The 25,148-nt window shown below is 43.6% G+C and overlaps 1 protein-coding gene across 2 annotated transcripts in view; it reads right to left on the reverse strand.

Annotated features, from left to right (window-relative positions):
- LOC147698325 (protein SGT1 homolog) overlaps window positions 1-24,731 on the reverse strand; it is a 138,436-nt gene extending 113,705 nt beyond the window's left edge. Inside the window, exons 1-3 of one of the 2 annotated variants that reach the window (XM_086934916.1) lie at window positions 24,533-24,713; window positions 10,568-10,616; window positions 4,177-4,242 (exon numbers count right to left, since the gene is read on the reverse strand). In XM_086934916.1, the coding sequence (XP_086791042.1) occupies window positions 4,177-4,242; window positions 10,568-10,616; window positions 24,533-24,552 (135 nt within the window). In that variant the 5' untranslated portion in view covers window positions 24,553-24,713. Of the gene's footprint in view, window positions 1-4,176; window positions 4,243-10,567; window positions 10,617-24,532 lie in introns of both variants that reach the window. The other variant, XM_086934917.1, reaches the window with a different exon arrangement.
- Between the last annotated feature and the right edge of the window lie 417 nt (window positions 24,732-25,148).

The raw sequence follows: 25,148 nt of genomic DNA on the forward strand, positions 1-25,148 counted from the left end.
AACGGAGCAGGGATAGGACGAGCATCCATGTGTTGAGGTCTGAGACGACATAAAAACCTCTCACAAACATGCAGGTTGCGGAGCGCTTTCGTGAATATTACACACAGCTATATGCGTCGCGTGGCCCAGCCCCGGAGGAAAGCTTGCCGATTATCTCTCCCATATTGAGCTTCCGTGGCTCTCTAATCTACACCACGAATTCCAGGCCCGGCCATTTGAACGAGAGGAAATAGTCCTCGCGCTCTCCGCTATGAAGGGAGGGAGTGCGCCTGGTAGCGATAGCCTCACGGTGGCCTTCTACAAGGCTGTTTCGGACCTCTTGATACCCCACCTGCTCACTTGGTTTGATGACATGGCCACTACGTGAGCGATGCCGCCCTCTATGAGAGAGGCGATCATTGTTGCGATCCTTAAACCTGGCAAGAACCCGGGAGAATGCGCGTCGTACCGCCCCTTGTCCCTTATGAACGTGGACGCAGAGATATTCGCTAAACTCCTCTCCAACCGTCTTCAACCTTTGGTCACCACTCTGGTGGCGCCGGAGCAGGCTGGTTTTGTTCCCACTCGAAATCTTACGTACAATATTAGAACGGTTTTTGCGGCTTTCCAACATACGCGTCGGGAGGTATCAGCAGTGGCCGTTTTTCTTGACATGGAAAAGGCCTTTGGCTCAGTTGAATGGCCTTTCCTTCGCCATGTCCTGGGCGGGATGGGAGTTGGGGAGTTGTTTCTGAGGCTTCTGGCGGTGCTATATACCTCCCCTACCGCCCGAATACGTATTGGTTCGCTAATCACCGATTCCATCCAGATTGGTAGGGGGACAAGACAAGGCTGTCCCCTCTCCCCGATCCTATATGCGATAGCGGCCGAACCTCTCACCTGTGCCCTACGGGAATACCACAGCCAAAGAGCATTTGTTTCCCTACATATAATGTGATAGTCTCCACCTACGCGGATGACACTCTTTTATATGTCCGTGAGCCAATGACACATCTCTCTCCGGTTCTCCACGAAGTGTTCTTGTTTAGCTCCCTCTCGGGCATTCATGTTAACTGGAACAATTCCATTATGTTCCCTCTGATACCTGCTACGGAGAAATTCAATCCGGAGTATCCACTGCAGTGGTCTACGGACGCTGTGCGGTATCTGGGGATTCGGAGGTCGTTCTCAGGGAGAATTATGGTAGAGCTCTCTCCAAGTTAGAGGACGATGTTGAGAAATGGATCACTCTTCCGCTATCGCTCCTGGGGCATATTTCGCTCATGAAAATGATCGTCCTACCACGATTTCTGTTCTTGTTGAGTAACATCCCTATGGTTTTATCGACCCACTTTTTCCGGCAGTTACAGGCGTTAATGGCTCAACTTGCATGGGAGGGGAAGCAGCCTATGGTGGCGTGGAATATTTTAATTTGTCCGTATGCTGCGGGCGGCCTCAACGCCCCGGATTTGGAACTATATTATCGAGCTTCAAAAAGTGCCCACGCATATCATTGGATACATGGCCCACTAGATATCCCCTACATGCCCATCGAAACGATTGTCGCAGATCCGACCCAGTCACCTGCGCTATCGAAGCCTCAGGACCGTGTCGTACGGAGATTCTGGACTCACTGAACTAGGTCACGCACGCTTGGCACCACATGATGGATATCCAGGCGTGCACTATGATGTATGCCCCGAAGGCGGCATTGGAATGGTGCGCCTGTCTGACCCCGTGTAGGGAAAAGGGAGTGATATCGGCGATGCATCTGTTGAACATTCACACTATGGGGGACCTGTTTGTGGGGGGAACGGCGCGAACGTGGGAGGGGATTGCATCTGGTGACACTCCTTTCCCGTTGCTGGCACGTTTTCAGTTTCATAGGGTGCGACATGCATTGAGAGAGCTTTTGGGGGACGATATGGAGGAGTCCCCGACGGTTATGGCGTATGATTATGTAGTCAACACTAAGTCCCCCGTTAAATTAATAATTTATACCGCATCGCCATCTCTGAGAGAACAACGGAATATGCGAAACCGAGACTGGCATGACCACTTGATTTACAAATTGAGCTACAGGAGGAGATGTGGCAGTATTGTTGTACTAGCACCAGAAAGATATCCCTGAATGGACGTCACCGACTCCATCACTTTAAGTACCTGAACAGATCTTATTACAACCCTGAGAGGCTATACAGGTACAAGTTGCGGGATAACCCGAATTGCGGAAGATGCGGGGCTCAGATCACCGACTTCCTGCATGTAGCCTGGTCCTGCCCGGCAGTCCTCTCCTTTTGGCACGCGGTATATGGGGAGGTCAACAGAATTGTGCACTTAGCACTGGTCCCGGACCCGCTTTTAGCATTATTGGGCTACTCGAAGCCCTTGCGCCCAGCGCATAGGCGATTAATTGACATGGCTTTCCTTATAGCTAAATGGTGCATTGTGCGCGCTTGGATAAGAGGCCCTCCCCCAACTCTTAAGTCCTGGTCAAGGGAATTGACATACTGCTGCACTCAATCTGAGATTTATAGCGACCTGATGCCACCGCGTAACAGGCCCAAGAATTTCTGGTCCTTGGTTTTGGATGGAACGTTGACTCGGGACGCGACGATGGGGGAGGGTGCGACTGAGGGGGCTGACTTGGATGGAAGTGTAGAGTCGCCTCATGAGAAGTCCTGCACTGCGCCTCAGCAGGGCTCTGAGTGACGTACCTAGGGAGGGTGAAGACACTGACACTTGTCCACGGGTGAGATTGTACCTAACCGTACTCTAGGAAGACCATCTTATCCTGCAGTTGCCTGGAATTTTGGGCCTTGGATGTTTGCGGGGGATCTGTCCTTTTCAACCTCCCTGTGCTGATTTGATTTATGATTGATGTGCACCTACCAATTTCACTGTGTTTTGCTTTTCTTTTACCTGCGGCCATAGATTATTGTCGATGATGATGTTAATTTTCTCTTGGTTTGTTTTTTCTTCTTTGAAATGCCAATAAAATAAATAATAATAAAAATAAAAGTATTGGAGGACACAGTCCAGTTCAGGGCATACGTTTTTCGAACAGTCTACCTGGAACGTAATTGTGAATTTACTGTGGTGGGTAGGAAGAGAGTGAAAACCGAGTGGGACCGGTGGATCCCTAAGAGTGGCACAGAAATAAACAGGTTAATAACATATGATCTCTTTAAAAATGAATATGACTTCAAAGGATTCCATTTTCTTATATCAAGAGGCTCTGAATTAGTGTTTGTCTCAGTTCTTGATGACCAGCCCATGATTATGGACGGTGAGAGAAGTGTTCACTGTGATCTTTTTTGAGTTCTCAGCATCATTAAACATTGTGGGCAATTCTGCGCTGTTAGCCAGATTTAGGGCCTGTACGTATTAATGGAATGGTCCATCACTGTGTAAGCTTGACATGTGGAGTTCCGCATTGCCCTTCACTGAGCCAGATGTAATGGTAGCAATAGTCCAATCGCACTGAGCTTGGGTGGGGATGACAATAATGACCAATATACTTCAAAGAATTAATGTTAACTATCACAGGTTGGATGGCTGAACATCTGATAATATTGACATACTGGTGGTTGGTGGCCAAAACAGACATGTGAAAGTCCTCTTTGTGGCCTTCCAATAAGGGCACCATTTCCACCCTGTGCTTGTACCCGGCAGCACAAGTTAACAGAACTGCAGTCAGTTTAGCAGCAAAATGCTTGCTTAGGAAGGATTGCCTTTGATACTTGGTCCTACTAAAAAGTAAATAGCAAATGCCATTATATTCTCAAAAGTAGAATTGCTCTCTTCTACATAGGTGTCCCCAAACATCTGTTCAAATTGCTACAGTTTGCTTGGTGCTCTAAGTTAACATATGGCTCATCTTTCTAGGATTCAGCTGTCTCCCGATAAGCAAGAATAGCATCCTAGTGACTGTATCGCTCACCAAGTCAAGAACACATGAGGTTTGACCTATCTGCAATCTAAAATCAGCTTTATGGTTAATTGTTTTACTTCATTAACTCGGATCTTTGAGATCAAAAACCCAATCTTATACGTCATCAAGGAATCAAATATCCCAACTGGAAAGAAGAGCTTTGTTCTCGTTCTGAGACTATAAAATTAAGGCAATAAAACAAGACTCCCACAGGGGATCAAAGCCATGAACTATCAGTTTGCTTTTAATAAGAAGGTCAGAACCTGGCGTTTCTGTAATGAAGCATTCTTCATTGGTTCAGTCATTTGTTCCATATCTGACTGGCCCTGCTAAGAAACAAAGGCACATGAATCGGTTTCAGAAAAGTTAAAAGCAGCTCAATTCAAATCATTATGTTGTTTTGTTTTCATACTTTTCATTGATATGGGTAAGCGCAGGATCAGAGGGAAAGCACAGAGAAATGTCCTTGAACAGTCTATAATAAATGTATTGTTCTTTAAGTTAAATTCTAGATAGTCTCTGTATTTTGTATTTCTTTCTAGAGTAATAAGGTTAACGCGTGGCTGTCTAAATGCTGCAAAGATGTTGAGGAGCACATCTTAATTTGGAACCAGCTTGTGATCCTCCAAAATGGGGCCTGGCCGAGTTATCTGCAGTTTTACGTAAATGTGGTAGGCGAACTGCTCATACATGTCAAAATTCTGAAAAGAAGGCATAATCAAACTGTCTCTGCACCTCTAGACAGAATTCTGGACCTTTCTTCTCCCTATTTATTTAACACTTCATGGTAGTATTTTTCATTTGAATCAGGATGGAGATGAAAGGTTCTGCTGGTAGAAAGAACTTGAAAGCTAGATGCATCACCCATCAACAGGCGCCCTGATGTGGCAGGCTTGCTTACTGAAAGATCTCTGAAGTTTGCCCTGAGATAGTCCATATAAGATCCAAAGCCTTCCACTGAGGAACGGGCCACCACTGATCAATCAGGAAATGTACTCTGGTATGGAACAGCCGTAGCATGTTCCTGCTCGGACACAACGAGGGAAGGGATTGTAGAGGGAGCCTTGAATAGCAATATTCAGTTGCCTAAATCTCCTGCCCATGGCACCATAGATCCTCCAAAAATTATTGGAGGTCTCATTTGAAATCTGGTATTCACTAGTATAACGCACAATGCCATAGTGTTCAGAAGAGAAAAGCCCTGTCTCACTATGGGCGAAGACTACTTCTGAGGTTTTGGCACTTGAGCTTCCGAAAGTAGCTATAATGCTACTTTCACTTAGTCATAAAACAACTGCAGAAATCAAAGCATCATGATGACAAAGAAAGTCTTAACAAAGGGCAGACATACTGCATCTATTCCTCTTCTATTACTGCTCATCACTTTGTTAATGGCCATGTACTGCCTAAAGCGGTCTCGTGTTCTGTTCCTTGTCCAGTGGCCTTTACATTTTTAGTGTTTCTTTTTTTATGGCAAACCTTCCCCAGTGCCTGCCATTATACCATTTGATGTTAATTTCACACACTTCTGGATCCTTCTACTTCCATTTAAGGATTTCTATTTAATATCAGAGCAGTGACTTGCAAAAATGTGATCTTGAAAATAACTGACTATGTCTTGCCATAAAACAGAGATTCTGCCTATTATACTTGTAGGCTGTGTGTGTATGCACACATACACGGTCCGCTTATATGTTTGCTAATTTCAAACATGAAGCTGTTCATATCATTGACAGTTTCAGAGCGTGCAGCTTGCTTCCAGTGCACACTAATATCACTCTAGAACATTCAGGTAGGTAATGACTATTGATAAACAGTGGTAGTGGTCGGGAAGTTTAGGAACTGCATGCAAAAACTGCAGGGTTGAATTGTCCTAAATGCTATTATTGGAAGACCCACTTGGTGTTTATGATCCCAGGGTAGATCTTTACTTAAAACACTACAAAGGGAGCTTCTTCACAAAGTCCATAAGATTTGACTGAGACGACAATCTTTAAGTGAATTTTTAGTAAACCATTGTATAGGCATTTTGAGCTGACACAATAATACGCACAGTGCACAAAGTAGTATATTCAGAATCAATGATGCATGCATATGGCCCAAATGCATCTCAAAGCCTCCTAATGCTCAGGTGCAAGGATAGAAAGAGGAGATCTGATTCTATATCGGCCTCAGCAGAATTGATCTCATGTCTCAGGTTGCCCCAGGTAGGCCGACCATGAGCTCAGTCTTCCAGTGTTTGAGGGCACCGACGTGCCTCATAAATAGGGGATTTGAAAATTTTTGATCACTTTATCCTTGACACCTGTCTGGAGTCCCACGCTCTCGGATTCTCGCAAATTCTGTGCAATAACCGGCAGCTAAAAGAAGAAAGACTGGTCTCTATTAGTGTCTAGCTCATCAAGGATGTCTAATAAGCCCATCATGGGGGTAGGAGTAATAAATGTATTAAGCACCTTAAAGAAAATCTTAGTCACTCCCTCCCAAAATGTCTGTAAGACCCCACAGCACTGGACTGTATTAACTGTCACTTTCAACAATCAAACACAAAATTGCGTATTATGTGCCAGAGCTTTATATCTGTGAAATACACCTTGTGTAAAGAGTTAACATGCTCAAAAAAGGGACAAAGCTGTCACCTCCCTGGGGGCTAGGAAATACATCCATCAATCATCATTCTCCAGAGTCTGAAGTCGGGCTCCACATAGATCTCAAGCCAGAGAAAGTGCATGGCATTTTTATTACTTAAGAACTGTGCAGATAGTGATAAAATTGGGAGGTGTTAAGTCCAAATACCTCTCAAAGCTTTGTGAAGGACCATATCAAGCTATGACTAGACAGTGCCCGCAGATTGGAGATTCACAAAATGGCCTATCCATTAGGAGAGTTACCTGGGGCAGGCAGGTAACAGCACACAGGGCAGTCTCGCTTATAAATGTATTCCTCCACCCCACTGCAGTGAGAGTCTCTGTGCCCGGAGAATCACGGTCATGTTGGGGGGAGAACACTCTCCAGTGGACCCCCACCACAGAGAAATTGCAGAGTTAACTACCTGTCCAACCCCCATAACTGAGATCTATAAGGCAGTGTGAGTGACTGTGTCTCTGTACTCAGCAGAGCTTTACAGTAGCCAGTAGCAGGGGTGAATATAGTGGCTCAGGAAGTGTTGAATATATAGATGTACTAAACATAGTATGATTGCTATTTTTCTTAGTTTTATTTCTGAAGGAAAAGAAAGGGGGTGACGTAGTGTACTGACTTGGTAGATGTAATCGTGGTGCTTGCAGAATGTAATTATGTCAAGGAATAGCAATGATTTTCAGGCTGGTCAGATAGCAACTGCCAAGGTGGGAACGTGGACGTCTCCTCTGTTCATGTGAATAAATTACACCTTGAAGATGTATCTCTGATGTATCTTTCTTCTTGTAGCCTTTTGGTATTGTGTCCAAAGCATGAACATCTTCTTTGAGTCCATGTAAAAAGACCGAGAGAATAGCTTGGATTGGTCTCAGTAGACTAAGCAGACTTAATCCTGGTGGGTACCCATTGCAGAGCACTAGGAATCCAAATCAGGATCAAGCATTGAGAAATGGGACAAAGCAATCGTGAGTATGTAGCCTTACGGCTAGAGGGGTTGACCTCGAAGCTGGGGAACCAGGTTAGATTCTCAGCAGCGACGCTCAACATCCTGTGATTTAGGGCAAATCACTTAATCTCCCCGTGCCTAACAAAAAAATAAATGTGTCCTTCTGTAACGAAACTAGTGCTCATGTAAGGCGCTCTGATACCCGAATTCTCGGGTCAAGGTCGCTCTATGTAGAACTCTTTTTAAAAAAAAAATTGGCTGGGAAAGTGTAGTGCTACTCTTACTGGCCAATCCAGTTACGCATTATGCAGCATCAGTTACAACAATGTGCTCCAATTTATTTTCCTGTCATTGAAGCTGGGAAGATTTTCTTTTTTAAAAGTCTCATTCCCCATCGCATAAAAAAAGTCTGTTACAATATGGTGCACCATATATACTACTGTAGCATGCTTTTGATAACTAAATCCATTCTTTTTATTTTCCCTCTAATGAACGGTCAAAGTGATAGTCTGTCAAGGAAACTAGATGGCGGCCTTTTAAAACTTTCTCAAAGCATTTCCTGCCAATCACATTTGGATTTGTTCAAGAATGTTTACAAAAGGTTGGCAGAGCAAGCTAGCTGCTCTGTAAACCCTCTCCTGCCTATCAGGACTGCCTTCAGGTAGCGCAAATCTTTCCCGGGAGCTGTTTGGCCAAATACCTAGCACCAAGGATGGAAGACGCTGCACCACCATCGGACCAGAGGCTTGAGGCGCAGCTTTCAGTGCAGACTGTAGATTTGATCGCCCCTCATTTCCACAAACAGCTATGAAGTGCACTTTCAGACTACTGCCTGGCCATCCCCAGGTCAGGACCCAGTCGGTCTCTCCCAACAACACAGAGGCCCCAGTGGGGCAGTTTAGAGGCCTGGAGCTCATGATACAACACTGCTAGTCACAAGCACTGAAACGACCCGACTTGCCTGTGGTGGGCCAAAGGCAGACCAAAGGTACTGCTGCCAACACCATTTTCTGAGGATTTCGGATTGGAAGGCCCATGACACTCGAGCACAGCACTGCTCACTAATCACTCACGCTTTTTCCTCTAATCCACAGTTTTGCCTGATCTGGGGCATACCACCCTGATGAAAGGCTATGCAGTCTCTTACCTGTCCATAGATGACTAGGGAAGCTCAGCTACTGACTATGGACCTTTGAAAGCACCCCAGATTGTGCAAGGTCATAACATCTCCCATACATTCTTCTCAGGTTGGCTTTTTGTCATCCAGGTCGCTTATCCAGAAATCGAATAAGGACACTCACTCATTTACTGTGGGCTTCTCAGGACTTCGATAAGGAAACATTGGCCACTTCCCTAGATGCAGAAGAGGCCTCTGACTAGATAGAATTGTCCAATCTATTCTAAGTGCTGAACATGTTTTGTCTGGGTCAACAGTTTATCACAAAGGTGCAATGGCTATACCAGAGGCACAACTCCATATGGAGGGCTTTCACAAAGCTTCCCAATAGGAAGAGGAATACAGTAAGGCTGTCAACTATCCCTACTCCTATTCTTCCTGGCGTTGGAGACACTAGTGATTGCACTTAGGCTCTCTCCACCTATACAATGGGTGTCTGTTTACTCATCATTTATGAAGGCATTGCTACATGCAGACAATATCCATATGACCATCACAGAACCGGCTGAATCATGACCAGCTCTCACGGACCTCCTGGACACCTTTTTCCTGGTTCTACAGCTAGAGGTGAACTGGAGTAAGTGTCAGGTTATGCCCATGTCCTGTGTCACCATACGGGCCTGTATCGAGGACCTCAAATTTAGATGGATAACATAAGAGATAAAATGCCTTAAGAATCTGATCAACAGAGGCCTCTCGGGCATGGTGGAGGATAACTTGATAACACTGAACTAAAAACAGGAATAACTTCAAGAGATGGTCCCAACTAGAACTGTCCATATGGGGTTGGGTTCAGGCTGTAAAAATTATCATTGCACCCAGATACAACTATGGTTAGGTTAGGTTAATGACATTTGTTAAGCGCATGGTTGCACAGAGAACAGTGCGTCCCCGCGCTGACTATGTCTTCAGGATGCTTCCAATCTTAATCCCCAAAATACTACTGGCACAAATTATATCAGCTATTAAGACGTTCATATGGGGGACTAGCCAACCTGATTAAAAATTGAAAAATTTGACGCACAAACTGAAATCGGGAGGACTGAGACTTCTGCATACGTCTTCCTATTATTTGGCACATCAGCTCTCAGCTAGTACACTAGTTGCACACCTCCCAGAATCATCCACTATGGATCAGCATAGAGAAAGACATATTCCTATGTGATATGTCCCTGGGGGCCCTATATAAGCCACAACCCCCCCCCCCCCCCCCTCCGCAGGTGGGCAATCTCACCTTCCAATCCCAGGAAATTGCAAACAGCTTCCATTAGGAACTGGATTCATGTTTAACTCATAATCCTGAATATTGATTTAACTGGTGGAGATAACCAGCCTGTGGAGTGTTTTTCATCTAATCATGGTATGGGATTTGATAAAATCCTTAATAAAGGATTGCAAAAGAAATGTTTACAAAAATTTTGCCAGAGGACTTCATTTTAAACAATTTCTGAAACATGAATAATCTATTGCTCACAAAAGTGCATTAGGCAGATACATTTTTTCCCTCTAAAATCTATGGACCACCCAAACTGGACAAAGCAACCAGTAAGACCCAACCATAGATATCTTCCAAATTTGGTCGGTTTTATTTCCATTTCCAGTTTTTCGGCAACCTGTAGTCAAGACTAATTAAGGCATGGCAAAGCTATTGACGATGCAAAAATCGTAAAACAAGGCACTTACAAAACAGGTATTGAAATGTTTACTACAGGCGACAATTTTAAATCAGTCTTTGAAGAAGTCTATTTCACAGGCTCGGTCCCAGTACTCTACCACTTATGACCAATTGCATCAAAAAAGGTCTACAAGCGGGGGAAGGAAAGGATCGTACTGTAAAACACAGGAGTCCAACCATATGCAGCATATTTTCAAAACTGAACAGAGTACTCACCTCTATCGTTTTCAGTGGGTCATGTTCAATGCAACTGTCCTCCGACGATCTGAGTTCACAAATGGAAAGTAATTAATTAGATGTGAACTAATAAATGGAAAAGCACCATGCAATATCAAAGCTGATGAATAATAGAGAAAGAGAGCAAGCACATATTACAAACAATGGCACAAAGTAGTTTGCATACTACGCTTGTGTGTTTTTAAGAGGCAAGAGACAAAAATCTAACGATATTTTGAAAATAGATTTGATATTCTTTCAACAAAATTATCCTTAAGGTTTGTTTTGATTTATTTGTTCATGGAGAAAGGTTGTAAAAATATTATATGAAGTAATCATTTACACATTAAATACATGTTGATAGCGACAGCGGAAAGCTGTTCCGTGAGAGATGTTGCGGTTAAAAGAGAATTGAAGGAGGATAAAAACAATATGCAGGTATTTTTTTTACGAGCTCTGGAATATTATATAGAAAAATAGCCAAAAAGAAATTGCCAAATCTGGAGTATCTTGAGTGCAAAAAAGCCACTTTGAGTGAATAGGTGATGGGGATTGAACACACAACGAAGATTATACTTATGAGAGTTGAAGGGAGACTACATGGTACTGTATCATTTTCAGGATTTTGGGGGAGGGGGGAATGTCCCTGTTTGCTAGCATAAACACTAAATTATCATGGCAGGACGTGAGCTTGTGAGAGGTCCCCGACGCATGGGACTCCCAATAGGATACATTGTGCCATTGCAGGGATGGCCACTTCAAGGATCAACTCTTTTTCTTCAATAATTGTGTCCCAGTATTTGGTAAGAAGGGGGCTTTGCCAGAGTGTGTATATGAAGGTATCATCGCCATCTCCACATCACAAGCAACGTGTACTCAGAGTCTTGCCCATTTTGTACACTCTGCTCCGGTTGTGGTAGGTCCGGTGTATGATTTTCATCTGTATTAACCTCAAAGGACTTAAAGTTACTTCTTTAGGATGGATTAAGGGCGCATCCCAATTCACATTTTCAGTGGGCCCATATGTCTCCCCTTTAAATTTCGAAAGCATGTTTGGTTTATTATTTTTTATGGTGTGATATGTTTGGGAGACCACCTTAGTAATCATTTCTTCTGCAAAGATCCTATTCTCCAGGGGACTATAACCGGGAACTTCTTCCCACTGTATTTTATCTGCTTGCAGAGCACGATGTAGCTAACAGTATTTCTGCTTAGTTGAATTGCTGACTAAAAGATAATGAAAGACTCTTTGAGGTGTTTAAAGGATATGTTTGGGAGAAATACATTACATGAAATATGTGCAATATTTGAAAATCTTTACCTGAAGAAATGAGTGACAAACTCACCCAGGATAAAGAAAATGTGAAGGAAACACAAACTAAGAGTACAACATTTGAATTAACGATTCATCTTTAGGTATGGGGCATATGTTAACTATACCTCATAAATACTATATATAGTTATATATAATGCAAAATGCTTTCTGTAGATTCGAGTAAACTGAGATGCTACTCAATAAGTGCAATTCATTCAGGTAATTCAGTGTAAGAATTATACATGCTTGTGACATTGACCCTCACTCAAACTCTCTTTGCCCACAGTACCCTCCCCAGAAAACATCCCCTCATCTGGCAGTACTGATTCTCTGTAGCATACAGTGCAGTCAGTGATGCCAAAAGGTGGGCTTGGGAGGTACTGTTTCTGAGGATTCAGCAGTAGTGTCAGCGAGCAGGAAGAGGAGTCTATAAGATGTATTTAGTTATTCTTTTTGTTAAGGCAATTTTCACTTAGTTTTTTTAAATTCTTTTTATTGAGAACATGCTTAACTTGTAAAGATACGGTTACAGAACAAATAATTGTCATACATTCAGACTCTTCCGTTAAAATTATACAGTTATTACACTGAAATTGTGGTAAATCGATTGACCGGGCTCCGCCCCCTTTTTTTATTAACTGGTGTCCGTTGCTGACTCAAGAGGTGGAGTACAGATGTTCCCTATAAATTTGTTCCACTTTCCCCACACCGGCTCCCACTTTTTGGGGCACCCTTGATGTACATATGTCGCCTTCTCTGCCACCATAGCTCCGTCCATATCGCCACCATTCTCTGTACGTCGGAGTGGTTTGTGTTCCCCAGTGTTTTGCAATGTTGCATTTGGCGAACATCATACCTAGCATTGCCCAGTTTTGAGCCATGTGGTTGAGATCTGTAGGTTCCCAGACGTTTAAGAGACATCTCTTGGGCTCCTGTGTGACGGTAGCTCTGCTGACTTGTGTAATGGTGTGCATAATTGTTCCCCAGTATGTCGCTATCTCAGGGCATTCCCACTGTGTATGATAGAAGGTACCAACTGCCCGCATTTTCTCAAGCAAAAGTGTCTTTCAGTCTTTCCCATTTTATACAGTGTTACTCTCATGTAGTAGATTTGATGGAGTATCTTTAACTGTACTAATCTTAATTTTGAAGACATCGTCACTTCTCGTGGGGAGGGGAGTGCCTCCTGCCAATCTGTCTCATCTAGGTATCCCACCTCGGCTTCCCATTTTTCACGGAGAGTTTTTGTAGGGTCCGGTTGGTTGTTGATCTTACGGTAGATTAGAGAAATGGCCTTCTTGTCCACATACTACGTTAGGAGGCTATCCTCTAATGGGGATGCCTCTGGTAGTATAGTGCCTGATGGAATGGCTGCCTCGAGTGCATGTCTAATCTGACTATATCTAAATATTTCCGCGGGCGCCATCTCGTACTGATCATGGAGTGGAGTAAAGGCAACGACCTCCTTTACTCCAGAGAACTCCCAATTTTAAGATTCCTATTGAGTCCCATCGTTTAAAGCCTTTGCTGGTACTGAGCATGCCTAATCTTTGGGTGTCCCAAAGCGGAGTCATTTGTGATATGCCGTCCCATCCTAGTTTTTTGAGTGCTATGTGCCAGATTTCAACTGTGTGTGCAGCTGGTCCCATTTGAGCTGTCTTTCGGGTTTTATTATCGAGTGCGCTCATTACTCTTCCCTCTCCCAGGCTGCATCTGTCCAAACGGAATGCCGGTTCCGTTTGGGGGGCGTGAAGCCACTGATTGAGCACGATCAGCTGGGAGGCACAGTAGTATGTTTGTATGTTTGGGAGGGCAATTCCGCCGTCATACCATAACTTTACCAATTTATGCATGGCTATGCGGGCTGGTTTCCCATCCCAAAGGTTACTTACTTCTGCTTCAATTGCTTTGAAGTATGTTTAGGGGACGGAAAATGGGGTACTTTGCAAGGCATAGAGGAATCTGGGGAGCGACATCATCTTGAAAAGTGCAGCTCTTCCGGGCAGCATCAAGGGAAGGGATTGCCAATGTTTTGTATCTCGGTGGAGCCTTCTCAAGGGCGTGTGGAGATTTTTTTCTATAAATTCCCCAGGTAGTGGTGTAATATAGATTCCCAGGTATTTAAAGCTTCCTTTTACAATTTGCACCTTACATCCCGCCGAAGGCAGCGGTGGGGGACCGTTTAAGACATATAGAAGCGATTTAGTCCAATTGATAGTGTATCCGGAGAATCTACCATATACCTCACAAGTGTCTAGGAGCCTGTTAAGTGAGCGCCTGGAGGATGCTAAGTATAGCAGCACATCATCAGCAAATAGGGATATGCGGTCTTCCCAGCCCTCCGTCCACCCTCATCCACAAATGACCGGGTCTCTCCTTATCCAGGCTGCAGGAGGCTCTAGCACTAGGGCGAATAAGAGTGGTGAAGTTTTCACTTAGTTAATGGTGAAGATTTTCTTTACTCTACAAAAGTAAATTGTGTTGGGAAACGGATGACATTTTTCACCTGGTCGTTTCTTTCCAGGCACTAGTTATCATCAGATTCATAAAAAGTCAGAAAAAGAATTCAACAAATGTAATTTCTCTATTTTCCAGTGAGTGCTCTTCGCTATTGCGCGAACCTCAGCCGCCAACGTCAAAACGCTGTTCATCGTAAGGGCACTACTATAATTACAATTACATTTTATAAATCTGCCATGTCTTCCAACCAGCACAACATAGTGGGACTTAGTCCCTTGTGTCTTCACCCTTATTATAGGTAGTAAAGCACTACACATTTGGAATAGTCCACGTGAACTTATTGTGAAATCCTCAAACTTTTTTCTCCCTTTCTTCCCCCCTTTTCCTTCTTTCTTTTTTCTTCCCCATCCTATGTATAGGCTATCACTCAGGCATTATATCTTATGTCCTGATGATGATCCCCTATCCTAGTGGGGATTGAAACGTTGACTGTTGCATCTCAACTCCAAACTGCCTTACTTAAACCCTTATGGAGCAAAAGATGCTTGCTTAATTGTGACTGTCGGATATTTGTATTCCTTCACGAAGTCAACTTGTACTTAATGCCTGAGGTTTGAAAATCTAATGACTTCCAATCTCTGACCCGCGTAATTATTTATATAATTTTGTTTGTGAATTTTTCAATTGTTTTATATTCAATAAATGTACTGCATCTCCATCGGAGAGCATCCTCCTGGAGCTCATTGCAGATCTGTGCCCTATTATGTGTATATACTCTACTGAAGGGACAGTTCTTTCTTATAATGGTATAAATATTGGGGTCCAGACCCCAGACCTTTAGATCATTTCTGGAACTCAAGAGGAACCTTTGCCAAGGAGAAGTACTGCCTCCTTCTGTGTGCTTTCTGGGGTTGGCCTGCAGTGGCTGTTTCTGTCAAGGAAAGGATAAAGACTTGGCTGTATGCTGTGTCCCCTGCTTGAGGAAGATCTCCAATTGCTTGAAGTAGAGCTTGCCTCCTGTTCTGAAGTCTCAGGGACACAAAGACTTCACCACCAGCTCCCCTGAGCGTCCTTGCTGGGAGTTCTGAACTGCCAAGAGGTGTCAGTTGCTGAATTGTGCCTCTGGAGGTTGTTCCTGCTGTTGGGAGCTGGAAAAGAGACCCAACTATGAGAAGCGTGACCCATCCACACCTGTTTCCGACGCATCACCGCGTGGGAAGAATTTCCACACATCGCCATCATGCCCGTGGCTAGAGAAATGGCAGCACGCCATATCAAGTGCACCGATCTACGAAGTCTGAGATCACCACACCGATTCCCACGCAGGCTCTGCTGCGTGGCTGCAAGAACCAATGCATTGTGGGACCACGGCTGGAGGGATCAACAAAGCGGAATTGCCGCCGCATCAAGAACCGACGCATCCCAGATCCCCACGCATCGCACCGGGGTGCCAAATCTACAAGAACACCGGGACTGCAGTAAGAATCCGAAACATCACCTCCCTGCACAGTAAGAAACTGATGCATCACCTGCCCCTCAGTAGGAAACTGATGCATCACCTCCCTTTCAGTAAGGAACCGATGCATCACCTTCCTTGCCCGTAAGGAACCAGCGCATCTTCTTCCCTGCAGCTGTTTTAGTTTATGATTTTAACGCATCCAAGGTTTTTTGTGTGGAAAGTGTTGCATCTATAGTTTGCTATGGGCAAAACTGTTTTTACCTTCTAAGAAGTACATTTTGATTACTGTAATGTGTTTAGGTCTCGCGTGCGAACGCAGCGCATGCGCTGTTTCGCTAGCGAGACTATTGTTGCCGCTTTGGTGCTGGAAGGGAGACAGGAGGTGGCACGCGTGGACAGGGGATGAGCACGCGCATGGACGTGCACATCTCCTGTAACCGGAGCCTGGCAGCGCGCGCATCGAGTGCTTTAAATTTCCCTCCCCCCGCCGGCTCCACTGGGCCAGCTTGTTATTTTGTTATTTTGTTATTCTGCGGTGGTGGAAGTTCTTCTATTCTAGCTCCGACAATTTAAGCAATAAAACGACAGTTACAAATGGAGCCTAATGTAAGATCAGTTACTCCTATTTCTTCAGTTGGAAACGCACTGCTTCACTTTTAAAGTACATTTTTCCTTCTCCAGCAATAGCTCTCTCATAATGAGATGCTTTGAATACTTTCCTATTACAGGCTGCGGATCCTGAATACACGTAACAGCGGTACTAAAGGCTTGCATTTTTGTGTTATTCCAAGAACCGCCCTCCTTCCCTCTGTGAATTCTGAGAATTGACTACCGAACAAACAAATTGCTGCCAGCACGCACAACCACCAAACATGCCTGTCCGCTCCAGGGCTCTCCTTTTGATTTTTCCAGAACCTCAGTAACCTAAGAGCCCATATGCTTGTCCCGCATCGATCCTTCTGAATTATGGAATTTCGTTAACTTACTTTAACTACTGACACAAAAGCCACTCTCACAACTGCAACAGCATTTATTTATGTTAATGCACATCTCTGTATTTGTTGCTTGTGGGGAATAAAGTGAGCCCTCCACAAGGCAAGTCTTTCCAATAAATGTTACATGTGTGGCCGATGAGAATGAGATTATATGTGATAAAACTGTCCTGGACATAGCATATATTGATGAAAAGTGCATTTTTTGACACAAATTCCTAAAGTGCCTATGGCGCGTTTGAAGTGTGCCCATCATACTGTGGTGCTACAACATTTTGACTGAAAATAAGCTTTTATATTAATACAGGGGGATACCAATACCAAGTGTAGGAACAATAGCATAGCATACAGTACGATGAAACCCTGTTGAGTGCCCAAGATCACAAAAGCAAAAGAAGCACGCTGATACCATCATTGAACTATGTCTCCAAATACAATATGACTCAGTAAATTTGGTGGAAACAGGGCTGTTTCCACTACATTTAGATTCAGTGCTGGTAACTGAGGAAATTATTGGAGGTAAAAATGAGACGTAATTTTTTCTCTGCATTTATCAAAAATGATTTTCTTGTGGTAATGGAAACGGGTGACTGTGGCACTGATGCTGTAAAACTACATCACCTAAGCAGTTTCACAGCTAAATTAAATCCCTTAGTAAGTGTGAATATATAAGAAGGACTCGTAAATTACATCACATAAATATAGTACATTGGGCTTCTCCATTATGTTGGAAAGTACAATGATTTTGGGTTTGCATTTCTATCAATTTTAAAGGAAAATAGGCCATATTCGAAAGAGACCAAACAGGAATATGTTTATTTTTTGCATCAAACGAATGAAACCGAATTTGTGCGTTTTTTTACCCTACTAACATATTTACTCTCCCCACGCTTCATGTTTAATTTCAAGTCCCCGCAGTACATCTATATTTGAAGTACATGGAAATATTATTTTTGAAAGCATGCACATTTTTTATTGCGAGGTGACTTGTGTACTGTAGCTGCCTCCATTTACTAAGATCAGCTACAAAATGGCAGCCAGTAAAGGGAAAGTAATCAGAGATCTCAAAGTTAAGAACACAATTACAGTTCTGCCGTTAAACAACTAGCATTCGAGGCCTTTTTTTTATTGCATAGTTTAAATATGACCTTCTTTAAAGTTTTCTGGAAGTGCAGCAGCACCCATACTCCCAATGCCACTGTTGCCACTACTGTTGTGGTCACACAGACTACCTTTGCACCTCCAGGATAAAGATGAGGGAATGGCAACTGAGGTGATAATCCCTGTGCTTGCAGAATGTATAGCGGGACCCTCACCACAGCCTTCTGCAGATAAGGATACCTTTTCTGAACTGTGGGCCCTCCTGATCCGTTGCTTTTGCAGCAATTGTGAGCAGAGTGCTCATGCTGATGGGCCTTCTAGACATCCTCCTGCAACATGTCAGTGTTTTCTTTTCCTTTTCTCCTTCTTTGTTTTTAACATGTCATCCTCAGCGGATGGACTGCTCTAATAGCACTGTAGCAATTCTACTTCCGGTGTTAGCAGTTAAAGGGCCCCATACTGCGGAAGAGGGCCTTTAACAACCGCTATCGCCTCTGGCAGCAGACTATAATCTTATATGTGTTGTTAAAGGACCCCGAACTCCAGAAGAGGGTCTCTAACAACCGGTATAGCCCCTGACAGTAAGCTACAATCTTTAGCGATTAGCCCTGGGCACTTCATTGGCTTCAAGGTAGATTTCAACATTTCAGTGTTCTACTAGATCACAATAATACAAGGATTGGAACCGGCTGGGAGTGAAAAAAGTGGGAGACCTGATAGGATCGACGGGGGTGCGCCAATTTTCAGAAATACAACAGGAATTTGGTATTAGCTCAAGGAGCTTTTTCAAGTACTTGCAGGCGAGAAGTTTTTCAGCTAGTAAGACAGGAGGATTGAGAGGGTTTGAGGATAATACAATACTGAGAATTATTGAGGAGGGATATGGCTGTACGATTAAAAGGATATATGCGGAACTCATAGCGAATAGAGAGGATGACACAGGAAAATTCGAACTGAAATGGATGAATAAGGTAGGGATATTACAGGGGTCTTTGAAAAATCACTACGGCTAGGACAAGAGGTACTATGTTTGGCAGCCTTACAAGCCCAACATTACAAAACACTGTATAGGTTGTACTATACGCCAGCTAGAATTGCACAGTGAGGGGGTACGCAGGGAATTACATGCCCACGATGTGACAGTACAGATGGAGATATGGCACATATGTTCGCGGAGTGCCCTAACCTGAGTCTCTTGTTGGGAGCTATTGAAGTCTTTTTGGATAGATCACTAAACTGCAGATTAAAACTAACAGCAGAGGTGATTTTATTAGGAGTAGGGTGGGGCACAACACAACCGCAATATGAATATATCCTGTTTGTGGCTATGGCGGTGCTGCGATTGTGTATAGCCTCTGCATGGCATGATAGATCCCCACCTACTATGCAGCATTGGATGGCAAGATTGCTACATATTCATAATTTGGAAAAGGAGGTATATGCTAGAAAAGGGAAAAAGAGAAGAATACTAGGACTGCGTATATGGAAACCGATTGCAGAGTGGAAATGCAGAACTGAGAGATCAGAGTTATAGTGGAAGGGGTAAGATTGGTCATCACCTTTTGGGGTGTTATTTCTTTTTTTGTTTGTTAATTCTTGGGGTTTTTCTTTTTGAATCCTTTTAGCCCATATAACATATAGTCATCTCTTCTTAATATTTTCTTGCATATGTATATACGGTGAATTGTGTATATATTCTGCCCATTATTTACGTACGTCTTAAATTGTCCTGTGCGGGGGGGTGGGAGGGAATAAATGTTGTTAAAATTTTGAATAAAAATATTTAAAAAAAAAAAAGGAATCATGTCAGCACATTTAGTTTGGTCTAAAACCCAATTAGGACTGAGTTTGGAAGATCCGAACCGCCCTTTCAGAAGAACAAAAGGAGGTGTACTAGTGACTGAATGTGGAGTATTGTGATAGCTACACAACCTATCTTGAACAGCTTCTTGAATAGAAACACCTTGAATAGTAGCTGACTGGATATTCTCTTAATGTTTTATACCAAGATCACTGAAAAAATGTTGTATGAGATGTGACTTAAATTGAACTCCATTATCTGAAACCAAGCATTTAGGAATTCCTTCTTTGTAAAATAACTCTTTAAGTATGTTTATCACTGCTGAAGTGGTTGGTTCAGCAAGAAACTTGCACTCTACCCATTTAGAGAAATAGTCAACAATGACCAAGGCAAACTTCATGTTATTTTTAAGGTTATACATAGGACCAATAAAATCCATGCCCAACTTTTCCCAGGGTCCCTTAGGAAATTCGACTGGATTAAGAGGAGTGTTACGAACCTTAAAAGATTTATCAGCTTGAGAACGAGTAACACAATGTCCAATGAAATTCTCTACATCAACATCCATTCCTGGCCACCAATAAAAGAGACGTAAACGCTTTTTGTGCCAGTCATCCCAATATGACCTTGGTGAGTAAAATGAATTAACCTTAGTCTAAGGGAGCTAGGAGGAATTAATAGATTGCCTTTCATGATGAAATCAATCTCAATGGTTAAATCATCTTTAACTTTATAAAACCTTCGCAAACCTTCATTTATATTTCTTTCTTCAGGCCAACCATTGATAATATGTTGTGCAATCATTTTCTGATCATCATCACACTTCTGCCTGCGAAAGAGATCTGGATGCAAAACCAACCGTACGTTCAACGCCATCAATAAATTGTGAAAGAACATCACCTATTCCTATATTACTTGCACCTACAGTAACAATAGACTGGACATCATCTCTGAAAGGACGAAGAGTAGGAGCTTTGATGATAAGGTTTTTAAGATTGTTGAAAACTAAAGATTCTTTTTCATGCCAAATAAATTGTTCTCCTTTCCTAAGAAGTTTCCTTAATGGTTCTGTTTGAAGAGCAAAGCTATCAATGAAACGTGAATAACATTCACACAACCCCAGAAAGGATCTCAATAGATCTTTATTTCCTGGAGTTGGGCTGTCCATAATAGCTTTCACCAAATCCAATTTGGGTGTAATACCATTCCCAGAAATGTGATGACCCAGATAGTCAATTTCAGTGGCCATGAACCTTTTCTTTTTTAACTGTGAACCATACCAAATTTCCCTTGGTCTTTCCATCCATGTATATTATATCCCTTCTTTGCGACATGTACTTTGGTAGAAATAACACGATCCTTTAATTTAATAACATTATTTAAAAATCCAAGCATTTCAATATTATGAGCACCAAAGGAAATAGTGCGAATATCTGGTGGAAACAATTCTAAGGACTTCCAGTGTTCAAAAATAATACATCTGTGATTAATGTAACTGGAGAACCATAATCTACAGTAACTTGGACATCTACATCACCAATAGTTACATAACATAAAGGACCTCCATCATCAGAATCAATTGAGAGCACAATCTTTTTTTTTGAAGTTTTGAGGGTACATATGTTGTTCTCAGAAACATCCTCCACATTCTCAATTGAGTTCACTTTAAGTGAACTCTTGTTACACATACGAGTGAAATGGCCATATTTTTTACAATTATTACAGAATTTGCCAATAGCAGGGCAATTCTTGGCATTGGCTAAATGTGAGGGGGAACCACATTTATAACATAAATACTGTTTTTTTGAATCTTTAGAGTTACTCTTAGGTTTGTTAAAAATGAGTTTGGGCTTGGTGCTTAAGGCATTAATAGCTTCAGTAACTGTGTCGGTTTTGACCTAGTTTAATTCTTTTTGCGAAACTACAAATCTTTCAAAGCCTCTAGCTAACTCTAATGTCTCAATCAAGGAAGGGTTTCGATAACAAAAGTCTCTATTGAACTTTCTTATTGTAGCAATTAACAATAAGTTGATCTCTAAGATAAGAATCAATGTTACAATCAAATTCACACGTGGCGATTAAAACTCTTAGTTCAGTTAAAAAGGTGTCAATAGACAAACTCAAATTGCCGTCTAGTGTAAAATCTATGCCTCTCAACTACAACACTAGTTTTGTCAATAAAATATTTAGCAAGTCTAGATACTGCTTCTTTGTACACATCCCAATCAGTTTCACTATCCTAGGAGACAGACAGGCTCAATTCACACTTTGAACGTCTGCAGGTAAAGGCATCACCAACTTGAAATCTAACAATACTGTTTGAATAAAACTTTCATCCCTCTACTGGCCAAAAAACGAAGTGCACAGTCCCTAGTAAACACAGTTTAAACAGCTCACAGGAGCACCCTCTGATGTAGAATATCCCTGTTGCTGGGGGGGGGGGGGGGGGGGGGGGGGGGGGAGGCAGGGGGGCTGGTTTCACTGGCTTGTGAACACAAAATGGTAGCTGGGTGTGCACTGTTTTAACATACAGGTCTTAGCACAGAGCAAAGGAGTAATTTGGAGGGAAAACTGAAAGTCATCAGCAATGAGAGGGAAACACTACAGAGTTTGGACTGCAAATCCCACAATTCAACACTATAAATGGAAGGAATCATGGCCAGGAGAAAACAAGTTTAAAACACAAAGCAGGTGATAAAATATCCAATCACAGACAGGTTAAAACTGCAATTTTTAAACTGTAACAACCACAGGCAAAGACAGAAATCACAGAAAGGGAAAATCGTTTTTTAAAAAACTTTTGTTTTGGGGAAGAGACAGCACTAGTCTGCCTTCTTACCTTCCTATAAAGCTTTACTCACACTCTTTGTACACCTACTTGCAAGGGGTCACAGTATCAATAACAGTACTGAGCAGCTGATAGGTAACAATAATTCATGCAACCCAATTCAATGATTATGCAATTGAATTGGAAGGTGGTGTGACAATCACTGATAAAAAGCCATACTCACAACTCCATGTACACCTACTTACCAGGTGTCACAGGAACCGACAGCTGTTGCACCGAGCGATAATCAATATAACTGCTGGCATGCACCACACAATTGTTACTGGGAAAGCAACCTCAATCACTTGTGGGCCACAAAGCAGGAAGAGACAGGGCTGCCAACATGCACGCTGTTACAAAGCATTCCCAGCTAGACCTGCACTCCACAATTCTTGCCTTAAACCCACAGCGCAGTCGCAGTATGAAAACTGACCGCAGACGTATTCGTTGTTAAGCAGTAGCCACAACTAGTTCGGAAACTTCCAGATCTTTTGATCCTCGCAGTAAGGAAATTGGCCAATAATTTGTGCGTTGTTACACAGCAGCACAACTAGACAGGAAACGTCCAGATCCTCTGATCCTTGCGGTGTGGAAAATGGCCGCCGACATATGCATCATTACGCAGCAGCACAACTAGACTGGTAACTTCCAGATCCTAAGATCGTCACAGTATGAAAAATTGGCACAGACGTGTGCGTTGTTACGCAGCAGCTACAACTAGAATAGTAACTTCTAGATACTACGATCCTAGGCTCAATCAAGCTGGCCGCCAACGTGTCACATCACTCTGCAGGCAGCGGATGATTGACTGCCAGGGTGCCAAAAGACATCCAATATGGCCGCACCTGCCAACCACTAGACCAGTAACCTTGATGCGCATACGTCACGCAACGCTGGTCCATAAATCTGTCGTTTTCCGGAGTCAGTGCCGTCGAATAGTAGGAATAATCAGGAGATCACCCAGGCTACCAAAATCTCACTAGCAGCCGTAGAAAGAACCGAACATCTATATGGCATTAGCACAAATGAACACGGCACACAGATCCGTCGATCACCAGTTCCCATCTTCAACATCAACGCTCCATCTGCTGACACCACTCCGTCCCATCCTCGTCGCCATGGTTGGAAAAGAAAGACATCTTCACACGGGTGAAGATTATGGGGATCTTGTTTATTGGAATAGGATCCTCACACAAAGCGGCGCCAACAAGTAGCATTGCAACAGTCGCATAGCTAGACCTACTGCCCCCCCCCCCCCCCCCCCCCCGCCCCCGCCGAACCCCAAGCTTGCCGCCTGGTGCAGATAAGAGCATGTGCATGACAGACTTGTTTTTTGGGTGGCAGCTGACGCCCAACTTGTTGGGGGGGGGGGGGGGGGGGGTTCTAGCAGCCGACTTGATCTAGGTATGCCACTGCATTAGATTGCCTGCTACCCCTCAACTGTCTTCACCTACCAACCTTCCTAGAACCATGATCCCATAGTTCTATATGTACTACATGTACTACCACTTCCTATCTATATCCCAGAATAGCCTTCCCGCATCAGCACAAAACGTTACAGAGAGAAAAGGAGCTGCAACACCACAACAGTGGTGGTTGGCACGACAAATATGCCCAAAACAAGCATAACACGCAAATTCTAATGGCTTGTTGACGAGGAAATGTGGTACGTTGCTGGTGCTGTCAACAGTGGGCTGTTTGTTGCTAGGAAGCGATAGCAACGGGAGCCTGGCAATGCTTCTGCTTGCGATGCTGTTTCGTTTGTGCTAACTTTTTTATTTAGATAATGGGGACTACTCACCGGCATCTTTTGTTAGTTAAGTGCTAGTGCCACTTAATGCACATACATGGTGCTGGGGTTAGTTAGTGGTCAAGTTGACTGCTAGCTAGCATGGGATGCAGGTTTCACTGACACCCGTATATTACGTAAGCGACGCTACGGGGCCTGAGATGGTGTCTCTTGGGGAACAGAAAGAAGGTCCATCGGGGAAGTACTTTGCTTACACTGACCTGGAAGCCTCGTCTGCCATCTCTACTGCCAGGAAACTTCTGGACCTTCCCAACTGCAACCAGCGAGCACACAGGAAGTGCCAGAGCGGTGCCGCCAATCAGAGCAGCTCGGGGGCAGATGGGAGAAGGGGAGGGTCAGCGGTTTCCCGGTGTACTATCAATAGACCCACCCCATCTGTCTTTACACCCCCAGCGTTTCCACGCATGCGCATAATTATGCGCATGCGTGGAAACCCCATGTCTTGGCTGCATGTATTTTTAAGCTCCCCCACTCTTCTGCCGATTTAGTGCGCATGCGTGTCATTGCACGCATGCGCTTTCAAGATCCAGGCCGAACACTACTCCTGCTTGAGCAGCGTTAACCCTGGTTCACCAGGGAGAGCTCCTGCCTGGCCGAGGCTCACAGGAGAGGCCCGCTCAAAGGCGAGGAGGGCTGCGGGGAGCGAGGGGTGCTTTTTCAAGCTCCTCCGCCGCCAAAGAAAGGTGCCCATTCACTGCTTCAGATGCAGCTCCTCTTTCTGGTCCCCCGCACAGTGCGCTGCCCCCCCGCCAGGTGTGCAGCTGAAGGACTCCCCTTCATTCCATTGCTGCCATTATAAATTGGCCCACGTCCGGT

Source organism: Lissotriton vulgaris, chromosome 8 (genome assembly GCF_964263255.1).
Source record: "Lissotriton vulgaris chromosome 8, aLisVul1.2, whole genome shotgun sequence".
NCBI lineage: Eukaryota > Metazoa > Chordata > Amphibia > Caudata > Salamandridae > Lissotriton > Lissotriton vulgaris.